The sequence below is a fragment of the Equus caballus genome, chromosome 10, assembly GCF_041296265.1.
Source record: "Equus caballus isolate H_3958 breed thoroughbred chromosome 10, TB-T2T, whole genome shotgun sequence".
In the NCBI taxonomy this organism is placed as follows: domain Eukaryota; kingdom Metazoa; phylum Chordata; class Mammalia; order Perissodactyla; family Equidae; genus Equus; species Equus caballus.
The window spans coordinates 68780917-68808645 of record NC_091693.1 but is presented as its reverse complement, the minus strand read 5'-3'; the positions used below and the strand labels follow the sequence as shown (position 1 = coordinate 68808645).

Here is a 27729-nt window from a genome sequence, read left to right as displayed (position 1 = left end):
AAACTGGCGTTGAATATTCAAGTGAAAGGATTCAGCTATGTAGTAACCCAAAAATAAACAAAGGAACCAGTCTAAAATACATTAAGCATTTAGATGGGCCCTTCTTTGTTGATAATCAAGGTAGATTAAGCTTCATCCTGAATTATTGATATTAATGGTCTACTGTGAGCAACATGATCTCTAAGGTACTCTGTAATTGTGAAATATTATTCTGTCTTATCTATCAAACATAACTCATGCCTTATCACTACATGTGTTTTACAGACTACATTTCTGTCTTTTCCTACTAAAAGTAAACATTTCAACTGTTGTCATCATCCAAAGGTGCCACCACTTTTATTTGTTTACCGGATCATAAGATGATACTGGCCCATTACCCTTGACCTAGTCAGACCTCTACTAAAGACTTAATTATACTATTTAGGATGCATTTCCTTGCTGCTTTGTGCAGGTGGCTTTCTCATTGTTGCATAGACAGTGATGGGAACATCAGTTATTGTCAGGCAATGACTTCCAGGGCATCTTCGTAGTTGCCTGAATGAAAGAGCAAATGATATGTAGTTAGATACTAAAAAGGAAACTTTTTCAGAGCACCAAAGTTTGAGTGTATATTCAACTGCTTTAAGTCATTTTGATATTTTTAAATGTCACAAAATAACTATAACACAGTGTCACTGATGAGGCAGACATTTTAGACTTATGTTGCAAAGAAGTTGTGGTTGTTGCCATACATTTAATCACAGGAAATTAATAAAGATAACCGTCCAGATGAAAAAAAAATGGGGAGAGCTTACAATTGTAAACACAAGTGATAATACCGCTGCAATTCATACGTGTATGCACCTTAAAATCACCTCGGTTGAGTGATTTAAAAGCTAGAATATTTTTGGAAAAATATAAAACCGAATATACTATTCCACATACTGATCAAATGTTGACAGAATCTCAGGTTTAAAGGAGCTCTTAAATGACATCTAGTCCAAAAATATTTCTAGTGCCTGAATTTCCTTTCCAACATTCCCTTCGATAATCACCCAACCTTAGCCATTTCTAAAGACAAGTGCTCAGTATTCCCAAAGTAGCCTACTCTATCCTCGAAGAACTTTGGTTTTTAAAGTACCTACCTTATTAAGCTTAAACCCGTGTTCTAAAAATTTCTAAGCCATGAGGAATCTAACAATGTAGTATTTGGCGTTTTGCTACGGTAAATAGCAGAAAAGCGAAACAAACCCTATTTGTTACAGTTTTCTTCAATTTTGCAAAAATGATTTTGTTTTATTGAATCTCCATAATCTATATCACTCTCTTTCTGTCAAAAGTCAAATCGAAGTCAAAGTGACACTAAATTGGAGGTCTGAGTCCTCTTCATATTTGTAGCCTCAGGCCTGGCCCAGTGCCCTGAACGTAACAGCACTGAAGGTTTGCTTGTTTAATTGAATGCTATAGCTAATCTTGGAACTATCAACAAAAAAAAACTAGCTAAAATTTATGAAAAGAAAGAAAAATTGGTCTGTCGTTAAGACTTACAGAGGTACAAAATACAGACTCTGTGCTAAGAAAACCTGGAATCTACAATACTAATTTAATAACAGCAATGTTTGCTAATACTAATTGAATAACAGCAATCTTCCCAGGCTTTTTTCTTGCTAATATTGATCATCAGCTAAAGCTGGTATCGATGACAGCTAGTACACATTTCCTCAGTTGTCGGGATAAGAAGACCTCACCTGGTTGGTGACATCTCTTTCCCGTTACAGGCAGCCCCGGAGCTCATCCCAGGTTCTAGCCCAGTTGAAGAATCTCCTCCTTCCACTGGAAACCTTGGCTGCATCCCAAACCGAAAAGGCATAATTCACTGAAAACCTAGATTAGAAAGTTAAAATAATGGTGGGAAGGTGAGTTGTCTTCAAATAGTTCTTTGGAATTTTTAATGTTACTATGTTGTTACAGGCATAGAGAAACATTCTGAAAATGACATTTTTAAACACCTGTAAAAGCGTGTAAATATTGTATGACACACCACTTCCTTATATACAATTTTAAGTCTCACAACAAATATAAAATAGCCACTACACGGTAAAAGTAAGTTGTGCCCTATAGTTACCATGACTGAAGTCCATTTCTGCTGTGTGACAAAAATCCAGTTTGCCTTTAAATGGTTTCTGCAATCAACAAGCTTGAGCCTGCACTCCACCCCCCACCGCCTCTCTGCCTCTCTAAGCCCTTGTCTTCCTTTGAAGTACAGCTGAGTTTCACATCCGCCAAGATATCTTCAGCTAATCCTGCTGTTCCTGGTGGTCACTCCCCCTGCCTCTCTACAACTACAGTGCATTAGTTAAGAAAGTCCCTGGGGAGAGTTGGACTGACTATGTCACTTTAGGCAAGGTGCTTAGCCGAGTATGTTTCTCAAGGATAAATTGGGAATAATAATAGTATCTACTTCCAAGGTAATAGTGAGGATTAAATAAGATAATACATGCAAAGTGCAGTGCCTAACACATAGTGCTCAGTAAATGTTAACTATTATACTCAGCAGATGCTACTGAGCACTACTAAATATATATATAATAATGTAATGCATATGTGAGATGTATACGATCTACATGATATACCTACACACACAGAGCTATATAAAATAAGCCCCTTACTGCCTACTGTTGCCTCTGCTTGGAACTCTTACCCACCCTACTGCCCCACCCTTTCCCTGTTAGGGTTGACTCATTCATTAAGTCTGAAGTTACACTGCACTTTTCTCGGAGCAGCCTTCCATAACCCCCATGATATAAGTTTTCGCAGCACTCTTTATTCTTCTTTGTAACAGTTCTCATCACTTTAATTCAAGAGATCTTAACTGTGACACTACTGACATTTGGGGCCAGATAATTTTTTGTCGGGGAGGGAGGAGGCCATCCTGGGCATTGTAGGATGCTACACGGCATGCAAGGCCTGATCCACTACATGCCAATAACAGCCCTCCTCCAAACTTGTGACAGTCAAAAATGTCTCCAGACATCGTAAATGTTCCCTCGTAGGGGAGGGAACTTGTCCCCTGTTGAGAGCTGGTGTCCCAATTTTTTGTAAATGTTTTTGCTTGTTCGTTGTCCCCCCATGCCCATTCCACGTCTGTCTTTGTCACCACTGACTGAATCCTCAATACCTAGAACAGTGCCTGGCACACAGTGGGTAATTAATCATTCTAACTTGCACAAATTAGCATGTCTTCAACAAACGACAGGAAAAATGAAAACTGTCATAACTGTTTCTTATGCCTAGTACAGTAGTCTATGCCGAATAAGTAATGTTTATTGTGGTAATAATAAAACTAATTAGTTTAGAATTTTAAATAGTATATAATGGTTTTTATAGACTGTGTCAATTATCAAGGAAAAAATTGTTATGCTCAATGATAAGCTAGTAAAACCATAGTAAAATCTATGGTTTCGTATATTTATCCCTCTTATGTAGGTATTAATTTTTAGCTAACTTGATCAATGATAATAGACTTACCAAAATAGGCCGAGTCTGATTCCTGTAGAGGTGAATAAATCAATTGCTTCTACTGACCTTCCATAGAAGGCTGGAAATGCCAAAGGAATGATCATCAAATGTCCCAGTGACACCCAGAAATTATGACATCAGAAGATTCTTTTACATAGTTTCCTACCTACTAAAGAATAAAATGTCACAATTCATAGCTCCAGCAACAAGCTGCAACCTAGCTAAAAATCCAGCATCTCTACAGTTTGTTTGACGGTTTACTCTCATTGTCAGTGCCTTATTTTATTTTCCAATATTAAATATTTTAATCAATGATTGAATTTATCTATATTTATTCTAGACCTATAGTCTAATCAGTGTGAACAAAATCACACAAGTTTCTCCTCACTTTATATCCCATTTACTTCATTATCTTTATCTCCCAGACTTTCCCTTAACTAATAACCCAAATTAATCCAATCTGCTTAGGTCCTCATCCCACTCCGAAGGCCTCAAACTGCACCTTTATGGATTTCTCTATAGCTCTTCCAACATGGGATTCTGTACACCCTCTAATGCCTGCACTACTTCTTCTTTCCTGTTTCCTCAAATGAGTCTGGAAATTCCCAAATGGCAGGGATAGCGACAATTGAGAAAGGAAGAATACATCTTGTACTGTCCTCTCCATTTGGTTCCCTGGTCCCTGAGGTTCTCCTCTGTCCATACCATCTTCGCCAAAGGAATGGTGATCAGATGTCCCAGTGACACCCAGACATTACGTCAAAGGTACTTTCGCATAGTTTCCTACCTGCTAAAGGATAAAATGTCTCGGGTCATGGCTCCAGCAACAAGTGGAAAATTGTCTTCTGGACTGCCTTCCCTCTCCCATTTCTACATCAACAACTTACCCCACCGACTGTAACACTTAAGTTTAGCCCTTAAGCCAGAACATTACTCTAAGGCAACGAATTTTTTTCAACATTCGTAGATGACTGAAGTATTCAATGCTACTGAGCATTTTTTACATTCAATGAAAAATCTTTTTCACTATCTACATTTTATGCTAAGTTCCCACTGTTGTTTTTCATATGCTTTATTTATTGGGAATTGGCATTTTACGTAATTAAGTTGATGTTAGACAGAATTTTGCCTCTACATTCTTTTTGTTACTAAGGTGCTGTGAATAGTTGATCACAATTTTAGCTCGAAGAAACCATTTAAACAACTGTGTCATAGTCAGATGAAGTAAAATATTTGCTGGCCACTGTTAGCCAATGTCTCATTAGGACCGAAACATCTGATCCTTAGGATGGCAAAATTTGTAAATAATTTATATTTTTTAGTGGAGATGGCAGTGGGAAAATGATGGCTTTTGCATCAGAATTAGGTTTGAATATTAACACTACGTTAGCTCTGAGACTTGGTGCAAATCACCACAAATTTGTCTGTAAAATGGTATTGGTTAATTAATCAGGGGCCAGACCAGTGGCATAGCAGTTAAGATTGTGTGCTCTGCTTCAGTGGCCTGGGGTTCACAGGTTCAGATCCTGAGCGCAGACGTACACACCACTTATCAAGCCACGCTGAGGTGGCGTCCCACATAGAAAAACCAGAAGGACCTACAACCAGGATATACAACTGTGTACTGGGGCTTTGGGGAGAAAAAAAAAAAAAAAGAGGAAGATTGGCAATAGATGTTAGCTCAGGATCAATCTTCCTCACCAAAAACAAACAAACAAACAAAAAACCCATACCTTAAAAAAAGAAAAGAGAAAAAAAAATCAGTCAGGACAAGTTCTCTTATCTTTTTGTATAATTCTTGAAATCAGAATGTTGAGGCATTGATTTCACTTTTTAGTCACTGATATGTCTTTAAACTACAAAGTAAAGTATCTGCATGTGGAATATTCTTAAATTCCTCTTATTTACCATTATTTTTAACTAGTTTATTTGACACAAGTCGTGCCAAGTTTCATTTTTTAGTAGGGGTGATACAATGAAACAAACCAAATAGCAGGCTTAACGATGAAACTTTCCAGGACTAGAGTAATACATCAGAAGACAAAACGAGCTTGACTCTCCAGCAGATCAGAGAAATGGGTGAATGAGTGAAGTAAAAATGGTGGAAAAAAAAAAGATGGTGAAATCTCTAAATACTCTCTCTTAATTCTCATAAGCCCAAGAATAGTGGTCTTTCAATCCTGGCATATTGATTCATGAGATGCAGAAAAGGAGTGATGTTTGAACTGGGCATATCCTAATAAAATAGATCCATTATTAGAACTAATTCATTCATACAGCAAATATTTGCTGAGAATCCACCATGAGCCAGGCATGTGTTAGGTGCTGAAGATAAAATATTGAGGAAAACAAACACAGTGTCTGTCCTAGTGGAGTTTACAGGTTAGGGTAGGGTCATGTCCTAGACTAGGATATCAAACCTAAATCTAAAGGACGAGTAGGCATTAACAAGGTGGAAATGGGTGGGGAGCAAAGACATTGAGACAGCTGGGAAGGGGTCAAACAGAGGAAACAGCATGTACAAAGGTCATGTGCCAGTAGAGAGGACAACAGAAGATCTGAAAGACCAGTATAACCACAGTAGAGAAATATTTTAAAAAAATCGGGTCAGAGAGAGGTCAAATCACGCAGGAACGTGAACTCAAGTTAAAGGTTTTAGACTTTATCCTTTGAGCAAGGGAGCCCACAAGAGGATTTTAATCTCTCAGGCACCATACTTAGGTTTCACTGATTTTTCTCCATTTTCTGCTTTCCAGTTATTTGATTTCCACTCCATCTTTACTATTGCTTTCCTTCTCTTCACTTTGGGCTTACTTTGCTTTTCTTTTTCTAGTTTCTTAAAACGGAAGCTTAGGTCATTGATTTGAGATCTCTCTTCTTAATATAAATATTTAATTCTATAAATTTCCATTAAAGCATTACTTTAGCTTCATTCCATAAATTTTGAAACTTTGTCTTTTCTGTTTTTTCAGGCGGTGGGGAAGATTCGCTTTGAGCTAACATCTGTTGCCAATCATCCTCTCTCTCTTTCTTTTTTCTCCCCAAAGCCCCAGTACATAGTTGTATATTCTGGTTGTAACTCTTTCTAGTTCTTCTATGTGAGCCACTGCCACAGCATGGCTACTGACAGATGAGTGGTGGGGTTCTGTGCCCAAAAACCAAAACTGGACTGCCAAAGCAGAGCGCACTGAACTTTAACCACTAGGCCATCAGGGCTGGCTCAAAATTTTGTATTTTCATTTTCTTCAGTTAAAACTTCCCTTTTTTAAATTAAATGTTTTAATTAAATTAATTTCAGTTAAAAATATTCCAAATATTTGGGAATATTCCAGCTATTTTTCTTTTACTGATTTCTTAGATTCCGTTGTTGTCAGAGAAAATTCCTTGTATGATTTTAATTCTTTTAAATTTATTGAGACTTGTTTATGGCCAGAATATGAACTGTCTTGGTGCAACTTGAAACGAATGTGTATTCTGCTATTGTTCGGTGAAGTGTTTTATACATGTAATTAGTTGGTTAACAGAGTTGTTCAAGTCTTCTCCATTCTTACTGATTTTCTGTATACTTGTTTTTCAATTATTGAAATAAGGATGTTGAAATCTCCAACTATAATTATGAATTTATCTGTTTCTCTTTTCTATTTTTCCTGTTTTTGCTTCACATATTTAGAAGCTCTGTAATTAGGTGCATAAGTATTTAGTAGTGTTATGTCCTCTTGATGGATTAACATCTTTATTATTTTGAAATATCCTTCTTTGTCCCTAGTAATATTCTTTGCTCTGCAATCTACTTTGTTTGAAATTTATATAGCTACTCTCTATTCATTAGCGTTAATATAATGTATCTTTTCCTATCTTTTTACTTTTAACCAATTTGGTCATTATATTCAAAGTGAGTTTATTATACACAGTATATAGTTGAGTCTTGCTTTTTTTAATCTACTTTAATGAGCTCTGATTTTTAATTGGCGTGTTTATATTATTTACATTTAATGTGATAGATATGATTGAATTTAAATCTGCCCTCTTGCTATTTGTATTCTATTTGTGCCATCAGTTCTTTGTTTCCTTTTTCTTCTTATTCTGTTCTTTTGGAACAACTGAGCATTTTTTTTTAAAAGTTTGGCACCTGAGCTAACAACTGTTACCAATCTTTTTTTTTTTCTTCCTGCTTTTTCTCCCCCAAATCCCCCAGTACATAGTTGTATATTTTTTAGTTGTGGGTCCTTCTAGCTGTGGCATGTGGGACGCTGCCTTACCATGGCCTGATGAGCAGTGCCATGTCTGTGCCCAGGATCCAAACTGGCGAAACCCTGGGCCACCAAAGCAGAGTGCACAAACTTAACCACTCAGCATGGGGCCGGCCCACAACTGAGCATTTTTATGAATCTATTTTACCTCTATTATTGGTTTATTGCTCTAACTCTTTGTGTTTTGTTTTGTTTTTGATTACTTCAGGGTTTATAGTACATATCTTCAACTTTTCACAGTCTTCCTTCAAATGACATTATACCACTTCACATATACTATAAAAAACCTTATAAGTATATTCCATTCCCCTCTCCCATCCTGTATTATTTTGTTGTCATATATTTTACTTCTACATATATTATAAACCCCACAATACATTATTATTAGTTTTTCTTTAAACAATTATCTTTTTAAGAAATTTGAAAAGCAAGAGAAGTCTCTCATATTTACCCACATATTTATCACTTTTAGTGTTCTTTACCCAGATTTCCATCCAACATCATTCTCCTTTTGTCTAAAGGTTTTCATTCAACAGTTCTGGTCCACTGGTGATTAATTCATTCAGCTTTTGTATGTCTTTATTTCATCTTCATTTCTGAACAAAATGTTTGCTAGGTTTAGAATTCTAAGATGAGAGTTTTGTGCTTTTTTACTTTGAATGTTTTTCTCCACTGTTTTCTGGCTTGCATTGTTTCCATCAAGGCCTGCCGTTATTCTTATCTTTGTTCTTCTATATGTAGTGTGCCTTTTTTCTCTGGGTGCTTTTAAGGTTTTCTCTTTATCACTGACAATAAGAAATTTGATTTTAATGTACTTGGTATAGTTTTCTCCCTGTTTCTTGTCTCTAAGGTTTATTGATCTTCTTGGGTCTGTAGGTTCATAATTTTTATCACATTTGGAAATTTCTCAGCCATTATTTCTTCAAATATTTTTTGTTTCCTCCCTCTGGAACTCCAATTACATATATATAATCCTGTTGGAAGTTGTCCTACAGGACATTAATCCTGCTTTTTTTTTATTATCTTGTTTCTTCTCTATTTTATTTTGTATAATTCTATTAATATGGTCATTTTAAGTTCATTTCTCTTTTGCAATGTCTAATCCGCTCTTAATTCCATCCTGTGTGTTTTTCATCTTAGACAAAGTATTTTTTATCTCAAGAAGTCTAATTTGGACTCAGCTTATGTAGCCACTGTCTTCCAAAAAATAATTGAACTGGAGACTGACATCAGCATCATGGCAGAGTGAGCTCTTCCCTTAGTCTCTCCGCACTAAGATACAATGAAAAGGACATTCATATACCAACAGAGGATATTCAAACAACACAAAAGATGTCTGAGAGATCCATGCAGACACACATCTGAAGATGGGGGTGCTGGACCCCCCCCCCCAAGAGTCAATGGAAGGAGATAAGCAGATCTCCTCCCTCTTCCCCAGTGGCAGCAGGCAGCAACCTAGGGTGCGGGACCTTGCACAGCAGCCAGTGTGCAACTCTAAGAGGAGAAGGGGAATAAGGTAGCTCTTTGCAGGAATGCTCTCATTTTTGGAGTTGTCTCTCAGCCCACTGGAATGCTCCACACCAAGGCAGCTAAGCTATCATGGGGGTGTCCCCTGCAAGCCAAGCAGCCCAGGCAGGCAGATAGTGAGTGCAGAGTGAGAGTGTATGGGATTGTGCACACGAAAGGAAGCACCCCTTCACCCCCTTCCACCTGGTGCTCCACCTCAGCCAGTCAGCCAGAGCAGGGGATCCCCACCTGAGCACCTGCACATACGTGTGTAAAGCAGCAGTGGCCAGGAGGCAAATGCAGACAGGTCCTGTCAGCACAGTTTCCAATGGACAGGCACAATTGCCAGGGGTCACAGTCAGCTGAGAAAACACAACTCCTGCCCCCCTCCAATGGCAGCAGGTGGAATCTGTGACCAGATACTACCACTATGTGACAGCAAAAGTCCACCCCATCAAACAGCATGAAGAAGTATATTAACGCTCCAGACCAGAGGAAAAAGACAAGTACCCAGAGGTCAATCCTGAAGTCACAGAAATTTACAATCTAAATGATAGAGAATTCAAAATAGTTATAAAGAAACTCAACAGGTTACAAGAAAACTCAGAAAGACAGTTCAATGAACTCAGGAATAAAATCAATGAACAGAGAGAATTCTTCACAAAATAGACTAAAACTATAAACAAGCACTCAGAAATGCTGGAGATGAAGAACACAATGAATGAGATAAAAATCTAGAATCCTTAAAAAAGAGAGCTGATATTACAGAAGTCTAATTTGGGTCTTTTATAGTTCTTTGCCTCTTCCTAGTCTGTTCATGCTTCCTTTTGCCTTTTGAACATATGGAGTATATTTATAAATTGTTTTAATATCCTTGTCTACTAATTCTTTCATGTGTGCCATTTCTTGGTGTGTTTTTACTGACTGATTTTTCATCTCATTATGGAGTGTATTTTCCTACATTTTTGCATATCTTGCAATTTTTGATTTGATGCCAGACATTGTGAATTTTACTTTGTTGAATGCTGGATTTTATTTTTAGTCCTCTTAGTACTTTCAAGTTTGGGTCTGGGACAGTTATTTGGAAACTGTGGTCTCTTGGAGGCTTGACTTTATGCTTTCTTAGGCTCACTCAGAACAGCCTTTCTTCGACAGCTAATTTGTCTCCACTGCTGAGGCAATACCTTTCTGTGTGCTCAACTCAATGCCCCCACCTATTACAAGGTTCCTCCACTCAAGATATTAGGAGTGAATTAGTTCCAGCCCTGTGTAAACCCCAGGAATTGTTCTGCCTGCTTCTTTCCAATGGTTCTTTCCTCAGTTTTGGGTAATTTCCACACATGCATGCACTGATCAGTACGCAGTTTAAGGCTCACCTTAACCCCAGGAAGATCTCCAGAGCTTTCTCTGTATACTCACTCCTCTCTGGCATTGTGCCCTACAAATTCTGGCTGCACTGGTCCCCCAGAATTCTCAACTTTGTCTCCCCAGCTCAGGGTGGCCACTGGGCTGTGTTTGGGCTCTATTCATTAGAAAGAAGTCATTATGTTCAGCCCTAGACTCTATAAAGGATAGAATTACACAAAAATAGGAGGCAGAGATCATTGGGGGACCTCTTAGAGGATGCCTACCGCAGACGCTGTATTCTGATGTCATGTCTGACAATGCTTGTGAAGTACTTACAAAAGTTTTTCCTCAAATATTTCTGGCTTTATTTTTTCCAGAAATTGTAATTCCTAACCCCTTTATGATCACTTAGAGCCCACGTGCCTAATTTTGGCCAGAGAGTTAACAGCAGCCATTAACTGCAGTGCAAGACCCTCCTGAGCTATTTTTCTCTCTGCCACAAAAACCAGGAATGCACCAAATAGCAGCAGCTCAACAGCCTGGGTACCAGAGTGAGGATAACATAAAGCATAGCCACCAGACATCCCCCAGTGGATATGAATCATGTGCAAAAAACAAACTCAGTTGTTTTACACCACTGAGATTTGGGGGTTGGTTGTTACCACAGCATAATAAAATTTATGCTGATTTGTCCAGACTCGTGTACTTCCATAACAAAAACCTAAAATTTAAGTCACTAGCATACTGGTCAAGCAGGAAGTGACAAGGAAATTGTTATTGGAAGCTGAAAAACTGCATATCTATACTATTCAGTGGCAAACATACTGGAAAAACCTTTGGAAAACTGCGATAACCTAGAAGGCAGATAATTTACTAATGAACTTGAATGCTAGGTGAAGAGGTTCAAAGACAATGTTAACGACACATTGGTTGCTGCTGGTTGTGGCTATGTTTGTCAAGTTACATGAGAAAGAGATGCATTCAGAAAGTAGAGTGCAACTAGGAATAAAACTGGACAGAGTACCCACAAATTCAAATTATACTTAAATGACAACTTGGTAAACCATACAAATACACTTTTCTTGGAACACATTTTATTCCCCCTCAGAACTTTGCAGTGTTTTTTCAATGCCTTCCAGTACTGATTGTGCTATAGATGAGTCCAAAGGAGACTGTTTTTTCTCCAAATACATCCCCCTTTTTGCTTCTTGCCTGGGTACCTAGAGAATTCTTTTTTTATTCTGAAAATTAAATACCTTAACCTGGTTACATACTTTAGTGTTGACTGTTTTATACAAATTTTTCCATGGAACATGACATATCCTTTTAATCTATAAATTTTTCTTCCTTTTTAATTTTTTTTATAACGGTAAGTACATTTCTTCTTGCATTTGCTGTGTTCTCTATTTCAGGGACACAATCTTATTGAACCATCTTTGTTTCTTCCATATATATTATCTTCTAAGAGTTTTAATACTTTTGTCCTTTGCCTCAGTGTTCTCTGTGATTATCTCATGCTTTTCCTCTACATCAGTAATTTGACTTTCAGCTCTCTAGTCTGTTTCCTCATGCTTCTAATTATTTATTAGACCTTTAAAGTGGTTTTTTCATCTTTAATTTCCTTGGCTCTTTTATCTCCATTTTAGTTGATTTAGGAATTAAATATTCACTGACTACCTATAGTATACCAGGCCAGGTTCTAGGTACTAGGGATATAGTAGTGAACAAAACAAGCAGGACTCAGCTGTCACAGAGCTTGCTTCTCAATACATTATTGTAGCATCTTGGCTTTGAGTTCCTGCATTGCTGAATTCATATTCTTAAGTTTCTCTGAAACACAAAGAACATATGATGGATTTTCTCTTTTTCCTCTTAGGTTAGGCTTTAGCCAGGTCATGTACTTCATCCATCTTTTGCATGCTATTCTCCTTACATCCTTTTACAGTAGTAGTCTGCATGATTCTCAATGATTTTTTTCTCTTGCTCATATTTAATATATGAAATTCTGTCCAATACATTAGCTTGGTATGTTAGTCAGCTATTGCTCCAATACTATTGCACCCCAAATCTCAGCAGCTTCAACCACAAACGTTTTTCTCACTCTTAAGACTGTGGATAGCCTGCTTTTCATCTGATCTCCACTTGCCTCACCTGGGTTTGACTAGGAGCAGCAAGACTCCACATTTCGATTGAGATTCAGATTCAGATCTGTCCACAAGGCTTCATTATTTTGGGAAGAGCAGCCACCTGAGGCAGGTTTTCTCAGGAAAAACAGCAAAGTCCAAGAGGCAAAAGCATGCAAGCATATCTAAAACCCCTGCTTGTTTCACACCTAACATCATTCCATTGGCCAAGACAAGCCACATGACCAAGCCCAGCATCAATGGGGCAAAGATGTATACTCTGCCTACTCTACTAGACCAGGAAGTACTGCACAGCCATGTGTGGAGGGAGAGAGTGAAGAATCCAGAATAATAATCCAATCTACCATACTCCGCTATTACGTGGGTAAATTCTTCTTGACTTCTTTCCTACTTATCTGAAACCTATTCTTCCACTTATACCTAGACTTTGAAAGGTAAGTCACATTTTCTTTTTCATTGTGTTTGTATCAGTGGAGGTATATTAGAGAGAATGCCATTAGGGCTATGTGCAGCTTTCCAGGATGGTCTGGGTTCTGCTTGCTCTTCTGAGAGTTTGTTGAAAATCTCACATGAGGTCTCAGTCCATCTAATTATGAGTGCATTCAACTCCAGGATATGCTCAGATTTATGACTTCAATGTGGTCTCTTGGAAAATATAAACTCTAAAAAGTTCTCCTGCCTCTGTTGATGTCCTGAAGTGGCCAGTATGTAAGGTTCTACCTTGACGGTTTTTTTTTTTCCTCTGAGGAAGATTGGCCCTGAGCTAACATCTGTGCCAATCTTCCTCCACTTTATAAGTGGGTCGCTGCCTCACCATGGTTGACAAGTGGTGTAGGTCCGCACCCAGGATCCAAACCCATGAACTGGGGCTGCTGAAGTGGAGCACATGCCAAATTTAACTACTACGCCACAGGGCCAGCCCCTCTACTTTGACTCTTAAGCAGAATTGCCTCTCAGTCTGATTCTCTCCAGACTGAAGTTATTAAGATTTGTTAGGCCTTTCTTAATTTGACTTTGTTCCCATGTATGACTCCTGGGAAATAATGTCTGGGACCTAATTACAGCATGGGGGGTATCACTCTGCAGAAGCCAGAACATGAGACGAGCTGGCACCATAGCTCACTGATGCAGATCTGCTCACATCACTGCCTATGAACTGGACGAAGCTTTGCAAATTTTGGAAGCCCCAGACTTTGGGACTTCAACATCAAGACCTGAAGTGAAGTGTTGGAGGTAAACTGACACCATGCTAACCAATACACAGTAAAGAGTAAAATCCAGCAAGTGCAAAAATTTTTGATTAAAATTTCCCTATTAATCTTAAGAGATATAAGTACTAAGATGAAAAACATGCAAATGGAAATGCAAGAAAGCTTCAGCACCATAAACCACCCATTGCAACTTCAAACTTAACCAGCTATCAGAAATGCAGTGGCAACTATTTGTCTTGGTGGGGGGATGTGTTCCAATCCATCGAATATTGCAGTTCATATTACCACACACTAACAGCACATATGACTTTTTAAAAAAAGGAAGTCTTTCTAAGATTTTGTAGTTCCTCAGAATTTTGGGGGAACATACTAATTTTCATTAAAGGAGTGCTTGAGTTCTTAACTGAAATGCAGTCTAAATTGATCAATGAGTTTACAGTATTTTTCAATTTTTGGCAATTTTAAGGAGTTGGTAATTTTCAAAAAAGCCTGATTTTTCAATCTTCTCCTTTCTTCCATCTAAACACTATACATACATCAAATGCCTAATTTTAATCCCACATCTTCCATCAGACTTCTATTGGTCTACATCCACATCCACTGAATCCTATTGCACTTATAGTTAGCGCCACACAATATTGTAAGTCACACTCTTTTTAGTATTTCGTGTGTGTCTTCAATTAGGTTGTACGCTTCTTGGAGCTGGATCCATGTCTTAATTTCTTCTGAATCCTCCAGAGGACCTAAAAGTTAATGTTGGGAGCACACAGTGTTCAACAAAGACTGGTTGAGTCTCTGAAGCGCCACCCTTGTCAACGGGCAGAACTCCATAGTTTCGGTTGTGCCCTGACACCGTTTATTTGTCTAGAGTTTCTTTGTGCCCATCGACAATGTTCGCTTTCTATTAGAACAAAGGGCTTGTTGGACAGAGATCCTAACGCTGGGTCCCGAGGAACGTGAATAAACGGATTTTGACCCACCGCCCAGGATGTTGAGACTGTGAAAGAAGTCTAAGTCTCTGATAGCCCATGAACAGTCTTAAAGACGCATGTTTTAAAACCCCACTCCAAAGCCTAGTTACCCGCCAGTTACCCCGGCCTCCGGAGCTGCTCAAAGATGTTGACAAGGCAGCGAGGATCTGCGGTCCGAAGGACCAGGCGCTATGGTAACCGTGAGACGCAGTGCGCTTGCGCAGCCATGTGACGGAAAATTGTTCCCTGAACCTGGAGAAGTGCTTAGCTACGGCAGCGACTTACGGCAGCGGCGTGACTTACGGTCGCCCCGCCCCCTCGGAGAGCTCCGTTCGTGCGCCCGGGGAATACAAAGGCGGCGCGGGTTCCTAAGTGCGCTGAGCGGGCAGCGCTGCAGCATGACCCAGTCGGTGATCGTACAGGGTAAGCTGCACCGGCAGGGTGGGGACCCGGTCTCCGCGGAGCCGAGCGGCCTTGTTTGCCGCCTAATGTCCGCTCTCCTTCCTTCCTCTCCTTGATCGCAGTCGGCCAGTGCGGAAACCAGATAGGCTGCTGCTTCTGGGACCTGGCGCTGAGGGAGCACGCCGCGGTCAACCAGGTACCGGCCCCGCCCGGGGAGCCCCCTCGCCCGTCACCGAGGCGCTTCCAACAGATAAGCAAGAATTACTTTAGTTGAGCTTTTATCTAACTGATATAAGTTGTATGGGATCTTGTCATTAAAGAACAAACTGTTTTGTTTTTTTGTTTGGTTTTTTAAATTTTTTATTGAGTTAATGATAGGTTACAATCTTGTGAAATTTCAGTTGTACATTATTGTCTGTCAGTCGTGTTGTAGGTGCATCCCTTCACCCTTTGTGCCCACCTCCACCCCCCTTTCCCCTGGTAGCCACTAATCTGTTCTCTTTGTCCACATGTTTAAGTTCCTCATATGAGTGGAGTCATACAGAGATTGTCCTTCTCTATCTGGCTTATTTCACTTATCATAATTCCCTCAAGGTCCATCCATGTTGTTGCAAATGGGATGATTTTGTTCTTTTTTATGGCTGAGTAGTATTCCGTTGTATATATATATACCACATCTTCTTTATCCAGTCATCTGTTGATGGACACTTAGGTTGCTTCCACGTCTTGGCTATTGTAAATAATGCTGCAGTAAACATTGGGGTGCATGGGACTTTTGGAATTGCTGACTTCAAGCTCTTTGGATAAATACCCAGTAGTGGAATGGCTGGATCATATGGCAGTTCTATTTTTAGTTTTTTGAGGAATCTCCATACTGTTTTCCATAGTGGCTGCACCAGTTTGCATTCCCACCAGCAGTGTATGAGGGTTCCTTTTTCTCCACAACCTCTCCAACATTTGTTACTATTTGAAGAACAAACTGTTTTTAAAAGTATGTTGGCATTAGGAACACTGGCCAGAAACCTTAGTCTTAAGTTTCCGTAATGCTCAGTCTCCTCTTTATCAGGGTTCTTGTGAAGAGCGATGAGATAGCGTATGTGAAAGTACTTTGTAAAATAGGTCACACGTGTGGTATTATATTCCTTAATTTAACCATCAGCTTTTAAAGTGATCACCAAGAATCCAGAGAAAGCTTTCATGTGTTACACCTGTTCTCCAAGCCTAGGGGGAGTCCGTCCTTCAGCCTTCTCTGCTGAACTGAATCCATAGATGCCTGCTTACTGTTCGCTAGATTGGAAGAATCAGTCTAAGCATTTTACGATAATGTGCTTTTTCTTCTCATAGCCACATACCAGACATTACAGTATTGTGGGATTATTAAATTGAGAAGACTTTATTTGAGAAAGAGGAAAAACTTAATCAAATGCTATAAATATATTTTTTCTTGTTTTAGAAAGGAATTTATGATGAGGCAATAAGCAGCTTCTTTAGAAATGTGGATACCAGGTAAGATGGGATTAAAGTCTGTCATATAGCGTAATGATTCTTTTCATGTCAGTAGGTTGGGAGAGAATTCTTCAAAGGACAATAAAAACAGCTGATTACTGTAAAGAAGTTGTCTAGCTTTTTGTTTGTTTGTTTTTCTCGTTATTGAAAGCATATTTATTCTCATATCTTTAATATTCTCATATCATTCTGCAGAGCATTACAGGTTTCCTTTTAAGGCCATATTAAAGAACAGAAAGAACCTTTAGTATGCCTTCATTTAACTTGACCTTGAAATAAAGTTTCACTAAAGGAATGCTAAAGGTTTCCCTCAGGGTATCTTGTTAACGTATTCAGTAATGGCTAACTTTTGAAAGAAAAAATATATTGTTTACGTTTCTCTGATATTATTTGTGGTCAGGAATATTTGCTGTATGCAGTGAATGTGCTAAAAAGGAGAAAGGCAGTTGTCAGATTAGATTACTTTTGTTTATTTAATAAAGAGTATATGTATGTATATGTCTTCTACCTGAAAGAGTAATTTGGCTTTCAGGGTATGTCCATAAGCTTTTAAAGTTAAATCATTAAGTTCATGCACTTTCAAAATACATAATAAAACTAAACTGGAGGGGCATGAGCTGAAAAATATATACTTGATATCCAGCTTTAATCTAATTCACTAAAAATTCCAGTTCTAGTTTGAATTAGTTAGCTGGGTATTTGAGGCAGTTATCTCCTAGGGAAGGCTAATTTGTCCCCAAATCCTTGGTAAATTCCAGAGTCTAACCCTCGGGCTTGCAGACTCAGAAACCTTGTTGATAGTTTGAGAATGGGTCCACTACTCTCCAGTACAAGCAGATAAACCAAACTCAAGGAGAATGGGAGATTTAAAAACAGTCAATGTAGTAATCGATAGTAGGAACTGTAACTCAAGAAGACTACATACTCATTTCCCTTCAAAAGCACATTCTTTTCTGTAGGAAATCTACCCAACAACTCAGTGATAGATAGTTTCTTGGTGACTATAGAATCAGACCAAGGGAAGTTTGGTGTGTTACCTTAATGACTGGTGTCATTTATCTTTATTTGATGAAGATATGTCATATAGACTAGATTCCATCTTGTTTGTGAACTAGAACATCCTGTCCCCTAAATACTATTAAGAGACTCATATTTGCTATTTAATACTTCTTTTAGGTGCTTCCCTTCTAACTAAGTTCCTACTCCCATCCCCTCTATTGGTGATGGCCAATCCTTTCACTGAGTATTATATAGTGGAGACTCAGCCTGGGAGCAATTCTCTCTTAATAAGGTGACTTTACACAACTATATTCTCATCTACTCTGTTTTATAATTTAACCTGAGAGCATTCTTATTTCCCCAGTATCGAGTTTGGGGAGAAGAGGCTTGGTATCTTGCTCTTCTTTCCATGTGCTATCAACACATGTAGCATCTGTTCCACAGTTAGTACAAAAAATCTTTGTCAAAAACAAGACCACATCTTTGTGTACGCTTCTGTATCTATTTGAGGAAATGATCACACCTTTTTAATAACATGATAGGAATTTGCCTGTAACAGGGGTGGGCAGACCTTTCCTGTAAAGGCCAGATGATAAATATTTTAGGTTTTGCAGACCATAAGGTCTGTGTCACATCTACTCAACTCTGCCATTGTAGCATGAATGCAGGTATAGATAGTATGTAAACAAATGGATGTTGTTATGTTCAAATAAAACTTTATTTAGGAAAACAAGCAGCTGGTGAGATTTGGCCCGAGGACTATAGTTTACCAACCCCTGACCTGTAGCATCATCTGTGCTCAGTTCAGCTTCCCTTCATATGTTCTGTCTTCTTATAAACTATATTGACTTCTACACTGTGTTTGATCATAGATTTATTTACTTTGGTAGCTTATGTTAAACATGAAATTCTAGGAACAGCCTTAGATACTCTGGTGTATAACTGGTATATCAGTTGATGTGTTGGGCTGCAACAGGAGACCGCATTAATGGTGGCTTAAGCAATAAAGGTAATAAGCAAAGGTAAACTATAAGCTGGCAGCCTCCACTCCAGGAATCACATGGGCACCAACTGCGTCTGATGGTTTTTATCAGAAAAGCTTCCCAGAATACCTTTTATCTCATTAGTCAGAACTGGATTACATGGCCAGCCCTAACTACAAAGAAAGCCGGGGAATAAGTACCTGCTTCTTCAGCCCAATGGGAGGTAGACAAAGGAGAAGGAGATTAGGAATGGCTCCTTCTTCGTTGCCTTTTGTGTGTGCCTCCCCTGGCCTATATCTAGCCAAATGGAAGTTAACTTTATTACCCGATAGCACTATTAGCTATAGAAGATCTTAGGACCTTTTCTTATTTTTTATCTTTCAGAGTGGTCGGTGATGGTGGCAGTATTTCCAAGGGGAAAATTTGTTCTTTAAAAGCACGAGTAAGAGATATACACTTGGATTCTTAACATTGCATGTGTTTTTAAAATAACTATACTTCTGTACCTATCATGAGAATAAAATTTCAACTTCTCAAATTAAAAAAAAGTGTTTACTAAACCACATTTAATCTGAATATAATTAAGCAGACATTTGTGTCTGCCTGAAACTTTGGGAGGAAAATTTTGTGCTTAAAGTAAAAAAACCTGCATAGTTAGCATTTTTTCCTAAATGTTTCAGGAGAAATACACATCTAGACAAATGATAACAAAAGAAGCTTTCTCAACTCTAAGCCTGAAGTACATCCTAATGCAAATTAGTTTTTTGTTGGAAGATTTATTTGCATCAGAGTTACTACTCCCAATAGAGGGTGGATCCAGCAGCATTATAATGAATAAATAGCCTAAGCATGTAAGGCCTCCTGAACAAAAGTACTTTGAGTCAACAGCCCATATTTGGTCTTACTCTCATTCCAGGAAGCTTCTCTTCAGTAGTGGTTTCTCCAACAAACTGCTTTTTCCAACTGTTGATCAATAATCTTTGACTATAACAAAAAAGAAAGGCATTTAAATGCTGTGGAAGTAATTGAGACGATAAGTATCAGACCCGGAGTAGTGGCCGTAAGAGTGGAAAGCAATAGTGTTGTGGTACCTGGGAACCATCTCCTTGGATCTGTGGTCTCTGATGTCCTTGGGAAACAAAATTCAGAGCAGAGACCATGTGCTTGCAGCCTGTTAGGTTAATTGATGAACACTTGGTATACTCCATGCCATGGAGAGCGCTGACCTCCCAATCCAAATCTTACTCGGAGAGAGAAAAACAAACGTTGACATTTCCTAGGCCACTCCCAATTTGAGCTCTTTCCCACCACCATATCAGCGAGCCAGGTGGGAGGGGGTGGAAACCCTACTGGGAAAGAATAAATCACCGTGCTTCTGTAGCCTTTGACTTTTGTCCTGGAAGACTCCGTTGGAGTCTTGGTGTTATGTGGCTGTGATTACTGAAGAGTCTAGGCTTCACGTAACTTGGTGGTTGGGTCCCTCCACCATGCCCAGTATCTTAACGTTAACAGGCAATTACTGAGAATTTTGTAAATCCTATATTACAATTAAGGGAAAGCCCAAAGGCCAGAAAGCTATCACCAGGTGGCTCTGGAAGAAAAATAAGCATCAAATCCTGGAACCATTGTGACTCCAGGCCTTGGACGGCTAAGTAAAGGACCCAGAATAATTCCTCTTAATTTTAATGAATTTCCAAGGGGAAAACATCAAAGCCCTGATGTGACTAGGGAAGATTGGAAGAGCTATATACTGTGTCAGAGTTTTAATGCTAAGTGACTGTGACAGTTATGATTCTATCAAAACTGACTTCAGGAGGTGCTTGTCAGTTTGTATTCTGCATGTCGCTCCCTTTGCCAGATTGCAGGATAATTGAGGGTATGGCTTAATCTTCCACAAGTTATCTCAGTAAATCTGTTTTGGAACAAGGCCAGTATAAGCTAATTTTTTCTTTTTGTAATCTTTATGTGGTTGATTAGGTGTTAAAATTGGCCTTTAAGGTAAAAATTGCATGTTATCAGAAATATCCTTGAAAATCCCTAAAATTGCCAGTAAATAACCCTATATAGTCCTGTGTCTGTTAAAGTGCATGTATATTGATTTCTGTATATAAAGGAGCACATTTGTAAAACATAATTTTGTAGTCTTTCTAAGATACTTCTATAATATACCTATATACTGGGAGGTATATTATTATATAATTAGTAATATAATATTCTTAATACACTGTGTAATAAAACTATTTTAACTGCCGGCTTACAGTAACACTGTTAATCAACTACACAAATAGTTGAATTCACAAAGTTTAAATGGGCATAAATTATAACTCCACTGTAGTCAGTACTCTGTAGATATCAAACTTGACTGTCTCCCTTCGATAAGATAGAGTGTAGTTTGGTGGTTAAGAATGAAGAGTCTGCAGCCAGGCTAGCCAGGTTTGAATCTCAGCTGCACCACTTTCTAGCTGGGTGATCACAGCCAAGTTATTTAACTTTTCTAGGCCTCAGTTGCCTCATGTGTGAAGTGAGGATAATTATAGTACCTCTGCGTAGGGTTGTGAGGATTAAATGGGGTGATACATGTAAAGTACTTAGAACAGTGGCATGTAGGTGCTTAGCGTTACGTGGTCACAAGATCTGAAAAAGCCCATAAACCAAGCACTTGTGTGACACTGAATCAAAGAGTTAATAGCTTTATAATGGACTCTGAGGTTAATTCAGAATATGTTTTTCAGCTTTGCTTTTCTTATCTATTTAACTATTTATTTTACTTTTTCACTCTTCTTCCTCCTTGTAGAAAATATGGGAAATAAAGGACAAGACAGTGGGGATAAGGGCATATAATCCTACTGCCAAGCTATCCCTGCTTACATTTTGCTATATTTCCTTGCAGTCTTTTCCGTTTTTCTTTCCATAGTTAATTTCATGTTTTATATTCTCATTCTCTTATCAGTAATAGAGGCTATCTCCCATGTCAGTAAAATTTGTAGTAATGAATTAGATGGTGAGTTACTTGGGAGGAGGGACCCTGTTATCATCTTTGACATCTATCCAGTGCCTTCACTTGGCACATAATAGGAAGCTTACTGATTTGAATTGGACAATTTTTAACTGATTCATAGAGAGCAGCATGGTTGTTCCTAGTGAGCAAATGCATTCATGCATGCTACATTTATTGAGAATTTTTTCTGGTTAAGGTTACCTTCTAGGTTTCTGAGATCTTGTTCTCAAGAAATTTATAGTCACATAGGCACATGAATAAAACAACTGTTAGAAAATCAGTTGAGGGGATTATTCCGTTCCTTTTTTTCCCCACTTGGTACTTTGGAATAGGATAAGAGTTTTGAATCCATCTTTAATTGGATTCCACCTTTCACGCAGGGTGAAATTATTTTTTAATTCTTACAATAGATTCTACATAAAGATTTGATTAAGCTTAAACTATAAAAAGAACAATGCAACCCTAGCTCATAAATTCTTTTCATTTACAGAGTGACGAATTCTACAGAAAAGTATGCTAATTAAGGTTTCTTTCTCTTTCTCAGGCTGTCTTGATTGACATGGAGGAAGGAGTAGTAAATGAAATTCTGCAGGGACCATTGAGAGATGTATTTGACAGCAAGCAGCTCATCACTGATATTTCTGGTTCGGGGAATAATTGGTGAGGACATGCTGAACAGAAAACTTGACTGTCAAGCCACAGCCCTGGTGGCCTAGTGGTGAAAGTTTGGCAGGCTCCACTTCAGCAGCCCGAGTTCAGTTCCTGGGCAGAGAGCCACACGACTCATCTGTCAGTGGCCATGCTGTGGTGGCAGCTCACATAGAAGAACTAGAAGCACTTACAACTAGAATATACAACTATGCACTGGGGATTTGGGGAGGGGGAAAAAAAGGAGAGGAAGATTCGGAATGTGTTAACTCAGGGCGAATCTTTCCCAGCAAAAAAAGAAATTGAATGTCATCTGAAAAAATAAGCTAGTTTTCTTTCATTCTAATAGGTCCTACTGACAAGAAAGTGAAGAGTAACTTGCCATACCTAACTCTACGCCTTTCAGCCCATCATCTTTTCCTTGATAAATGATGGTGTTTCACAATGCTCAGAAGCCACCTGTTTCCTAGTTCTTTCCGTTTTCTTAAAAAAGGAAAAAATGAATCATGAAAAATTGATTTGCTGAATTCCTTGTTGTTAATTGATCTTGCATAATAATAAATAGTGATGAAAGTTTTAAGTATTTTATAAACTCTGTCACATATTTTATTTGACTCTATCAAGTTTTTCAGTTATTCAGATTTAATGGAATTGATACAGAGATGCAAGCCAGACCAGCGTCCCAGCATCAAGTTCAGCCTGAGGCCGTGTTTGGCCCTTATGTATATATAAATGGTCTCTTCCCAATGGGAGAAAAGCTCCAGCAATGATCATTTAAAAATTTACATTGAGACTGTTTTTGTTTTTTAAAAACTAAGTAGCTCCTTGTTATTTGCAAATCTAATATTCATTATTTTAACTATTTGCAGCCAATCCCTCACGTTCATAATGCGTAGTGATATATAATTATACTGAAGCATGAATTTGAATCTTGTGTTCTCAGACTCATTTGGGGAGAACTAGTCACTTAATAAGTGAGCCCATCTGATCACCTATCTCGCTTTTCTCCAATTGCTGTATAACTTATTCTGAAACTTTTGAGTTACATCTGACTGTGTGTGGGGAAATCATTCTTATATTTTAATACATCATAGTGATACTTGCAAATTTGGTCAGCCAAAAGGTTTACAGAGCCCATGAATATCAGTTTTCTACTGTGTGCCATATCATCTAGTAATAATGTGTGTGTTTTCTCATATTTTAAACCAAAATAGGTTAGTTTAAAAATTTTTAATGTCTTTCTAGTTGACCACATTCTGCTTGATGTGTAAAATTCACTGCAGTCACAGTTTACTTTAAATGGAGATGAGAAAAAACTATGTATAAAATCTTGTGTTGTTGTAATTATACCTTAAGAGAAGGTAAATTTAGAAAACCATAGTTTAATATGATAATGAGCTATCTTATCAGGATATTTGAGGATTATAGATATATAATGTTTATTATATTTTCTACCTTGTATTTTTGGCATATCATAATATGCTTTATTGACATGAAACAAAAATCGAATTTACTTAATTACAGTAAAAATACTTTCTAAAGCTTTTCTATAATCTTTTTATTTAGACCAGAAATAATAAAATCTTGAAATAGATGCATAGATTTTTTTTAATCTATATTCTTATTTTCAGGGCTGTGGGTCACAAAGTTTTTGGCAGTCGTTATCAAGAAGAGATTTTAGAGAAACTTAGAAAGTCGGCAGAGCACTGTGATTGTTTGCAGTGTTTTTTTGTAATACATTCCATGGGAGGAGGTAAAGTTATTCACTTGTTTGCCTATAACAGCGTGAAAGTGCAAGTGGGAATTCATTTTTCAAGCATAAGTCTTATTTTCAGACCTGTGCTTGATAAAGATAGAACTGTTAAGAGTGTGTGTTTATGAATATATGTACATAACCGCTTTTTTATCTTGAATTTTTGTCAAATTGTCGCTATTAACCAATTATTTTTTATTGAAGCCCTTTTAAGAGTCAGTAGAACTGAATCTGACAGTTTATTTTCTCCTACCTTTAGTTTCTTTTTTAAAATTTCCAGCTGCGTTTCAGTACATATGAGTTTTTTGGGAATTTTGACACTTGTTGTGAGAGTTTGCTTGTGCAGTCCCATATCCTAAGAAGAGCTAAGTATTTCTAGCATGTTCACGTGATGCTTGCCAAAGAATATCAGAATGGGTATGTTCTTTAACCACCTTCAAACCTTTCTTGTCTCCAACAAGTGAAAAAAGTAAAAGAAGTCTTTTCAGTCAATTCCTTTAAATCATGCCTTATGTGGTAATGCGTCACCTTGACCTAGAATAAGTGATCTGCATTGCTTTCTTTCCCCAGGGAAGCCTGTACCTTGCAAGTAAAGTATTTTGCTCCCCTGTTCCATGAAATAGAAACAGATGATAATTTGCTAATTTCAAAATAGGATTAGCCAATTTTATTGTATTTTATTATTATTATTATTATTATTATTACTACTCCTATTATTTTGGTGAGGAAGATTGGCCCTGAGCTAATATCTGTGCCAGTCGTCCTCCATTTTGTATGTGGGATGCTTCCACAGCCTAGCTTGATGAGCCGTATGTAGGTTCCTACCTGAGATCTGAACCCACATACCCTGGGCCACCAGAGCGCAGCACGTGAACTTAACTACTACACTACCAGCCAGCCCCAGGATTAGCCAATTTTGAAAGAAAAATTTACCACATTTTTTTTCTCCAAGTTAAGATTAAGTTTTTTTGTTTTTTTTGTTTTTTTTGTTTTGAGGAAGATTAGCCCTGAGCTAACTACTGCCAGTCCTCCTCTTTTTGCTGAGGAACGCTGGCCCTGAGCTAACATCTGTGCCCATCTTCCTCTCCTTTATATGTGGGACGCCTGCCACAGCATGGCTTGCCAAGCGGTGCCATATCCACACCCGGGATCTGAACCAGTGAACCCGGGCCGCCAAAGTGGAACGTGTGCGCTTAACTGCTGCGCCACCGGGCCGGCCCTTATGATTAAGATTTTATACTCAGCAGGTTATATACAATTGACTTTTTATACATATCTATTATTTCATACGATAGCATTTTAAAATTAAAGTTATAATTGCTCTGTAACCATGCCTTTTGAAGACCATCCTAATCATTTAATTAAGAAGCCAATTTTCTTTGTACTAGTATAATTAACCTGCAAGTTTGATTAAGTTTTCAAAAGAAAACCATTTGATTTATAGTTCATTTTGGTGCCTTTTTTTAATCCCTCTATTACTCTATCTCAGAAGATAAATACTTTATTCATAATTCACTGAAAATGGTAAAAAATAATTTAAATAGTGAAAGTCTCCTTTCCCATATCTAATCCGAGTCCGTCTCTTCACATGAATCAAATTTGCAGTGTTTTTATGTCTATCCTTCCAGATATTTTCTATGCCTGTTAAAAGTGGGTATGTATAGGGGCCAGCCCCATGGCCTAGTGGTTAAGTTTGGCATGCTCTGCTTCAGCAGCCTGGGTTCAGTTCCTCGGCGTCGACCTACAGCACTCATCAGTGGCCATGCTGTGGTGGTGACCCCCATACAAAATAGAGATTGGCACAGATGTTAGCTCAGGATGAATCTTCCTCAGCAAGAAAAAAAAAAAAGTGAGTGTGTATATTTTTACATAACCTGATCATGCAATACATAGTATTCTGTAGTGTTTTCACTTTATCTCTTTCCTGAATGTCTTTCAATATTAGCTCTGTCTCATAGAATTCAATTGTGTGAATATACAATAATTTTTAAAATCAGTCCCTCATTGATGGATTTTAAATTGTTTATAGTGTTTAGTTATAACAAACAATCCCTAGTAAACATCTGGTACATACATCTGTGTTCATTTGTGCCACTACAGGTGTAGACAATATCCCTAGAAAGAAAAGTGAGACTAAAGAATATGTACATTTTAAATTTTGATTGATATTGCTGATATACCTTTCTCCATTATTGCACCAATCCATATTATTAGCAACGATGTATGAGAGTTGCCATTTTCCCCCACTGTCACCAATGCTGAGTATTATGAGACACAAATCTGTCTGGTATGTTCAAAATTATATTGTTTTAATTTGCATTACTTAGAAGAAATGTTGAGCATCTTCACATCTATTTGCCATTTGATTTGTTTTGAGTTTCATTTTTATACCCTTTGCCCGTTTTTCTATTGCATTATTCATATTTTCCTGGTGGTTGATTTGTGAGACTTTTTTTTTTTAAATAATTTTTGAGCTTCTCTTTTTTCTTTTTTTTCTGGGAAAGATTCACCCTGAGCTAACATCTGTTGCCAAACTTCCTCTCTTTTTTTATTCCCCAAAGCCCCAGTGCATAGTTGGATATTCTAGTGGTAAGTCCTTCTAGTTCTTCTATGTGAGCCACCACCACAGCATGGCTACTGACAGACAGGTAGTGTGGTTCTGTGCCCGGGAACCAAACCTGGGCCACTGAAGTGGAGGACACTGAACTTTAACCCATAGGCCATCACGACTGGCTCTGAGGCTTCTTTATTAAAGAAATTTAATCTTCCATCATATGTGTTGAAGATTTTCTCTTAGTTTGCCTTTTTATTTTATGGGTTTTTTAAATAGAGGAGTTTTGTTTATTTTTAATGGAGTCAAAACTGTCTTTTCTATAATGGCTCTGGTTTTTTATGATACTTAGAAAGTCCTTCTCATTAAAGATTAACAAAAAAATCTCCCTTTCTTTCATCTAGTATTTGTTTTTTGAGGAAGATTAGCCCTGAGCTAACGTCTGCCGCCAATCCTCCTCTTCTTGCTGAGAAAGACTGGTCCTTAGCTAAGATCCATGCCCATCTTCCTTTACTTTATATGTGGGATGCCTGCTACAGCATGGCTTGACAAGCGGTGCATAGGTCAGCACTGGGGATCCCAACCGGCAAACCCAGGGCTGCTGAAGCAGAATGTACGAACTTAACCGCTGCACCACCAGGCCAGCCCCTCATCTAGTATTTTTGACATTGTAGCCTTTAATATTTATCTCCCTGGGTTAGAGCATTGACTTTTAAACTTTTTTTTAACCTGAAGAGCAAGAAATACATATTATATCAACCCAACACATACACAAATTGAAACAAAAGATTCAGAAATTATTACTTAACCCACATATGACACATTGATATTTCTACTGTTTCGTTTGAGAAAAGAAAACTCTGGTCCTAATCTAAGAAGTTAGTTTCATAGCCCCTAATGGTTCATAATGCATAGTTTGAAAAACACCAATTTAGAGGATTGCATTTTTCTCTGTTCTTAAA

At 38.0% G+C, this 27729-nt stretch overlaps 2 protein-coding genes across 8 annotated transcripts in view; one reads left to right on the top strand and one right to left on the bottom strand.

Moving 5' to 3' along the window:
- Positions 1-308: 308 nt before the first annotated feature.
- FAM229B (family with sequence similarity 229 member B) lies at positions 309-15182 on the bottom strand. 5 transcript variants are annotated; one of them, XM_023650956.2, is made up of 4 exons: positions 15049-15180; positions 3508-3577; positions 1728-1863; positions 309-534 (listed from the first exon to the last, which is right to left on the bottom strand). In XM_023650956.2, exons 3-4 carry the CDS (start codon positions 1847-1849, stop codon positions 417-419), a joined length of 240 nt encoding a protein of 79 aa, XP_023506724.1. In that variant the 5' UTR covers positions 1850-1863; positions 3508-3577; positions 15049-15180; the 3' UTR covers positions 309-416. The 5 variants fall into 5 exon arrangements, with proteins under 5 accessions (XP_023506724.1, XP_070081543.1, XP_023506725.1 ...); XM_070225442.1 differs by having other exon boundaries at positions 3508-3667; positions 15038-15142; XM_023650957.2 differs by having other exon boundaries at positions 15038-15093.
- Positions 14958-27729, top strand: part of TUBE1 (tubulin epsilon 1) — a 19674-nt gene continuing 6902 nt past the window's right edge. Inside the window, exons 1-7 of one of the 3 annotated variants that reach the window (XM_070225428.1) lie at positions 15279-15350; positions 15452-15525; positions 16783-16835; positions 18012-18126; positions 19202-19259; positions 22360-22475; positions 24095-24216. In XM_070225428.1, the coding sequence (XP_070081529.1) occupies positions 16823-16835; positions 18012-18126; positions 19202-19259; positions 22360-22475; positions 24095-24216 (424 nt within the window). In that variant the 5' untranslated portion in view covers positions 15279-15350; positions 15452-15525; positions 16783-16822. Of the gene's footprint in view, positions 15351-15451; positions 15526-16782; positions 16836-18011; positions 18127-19201; positions 19260-22359; positions 22476-24094; positions 24217-27729 lie in introns of all 3 variants that reach the window. The other 2 variants (XM_023650950.2, XM_023650951.2) reach the window with 2 other exon arrangements.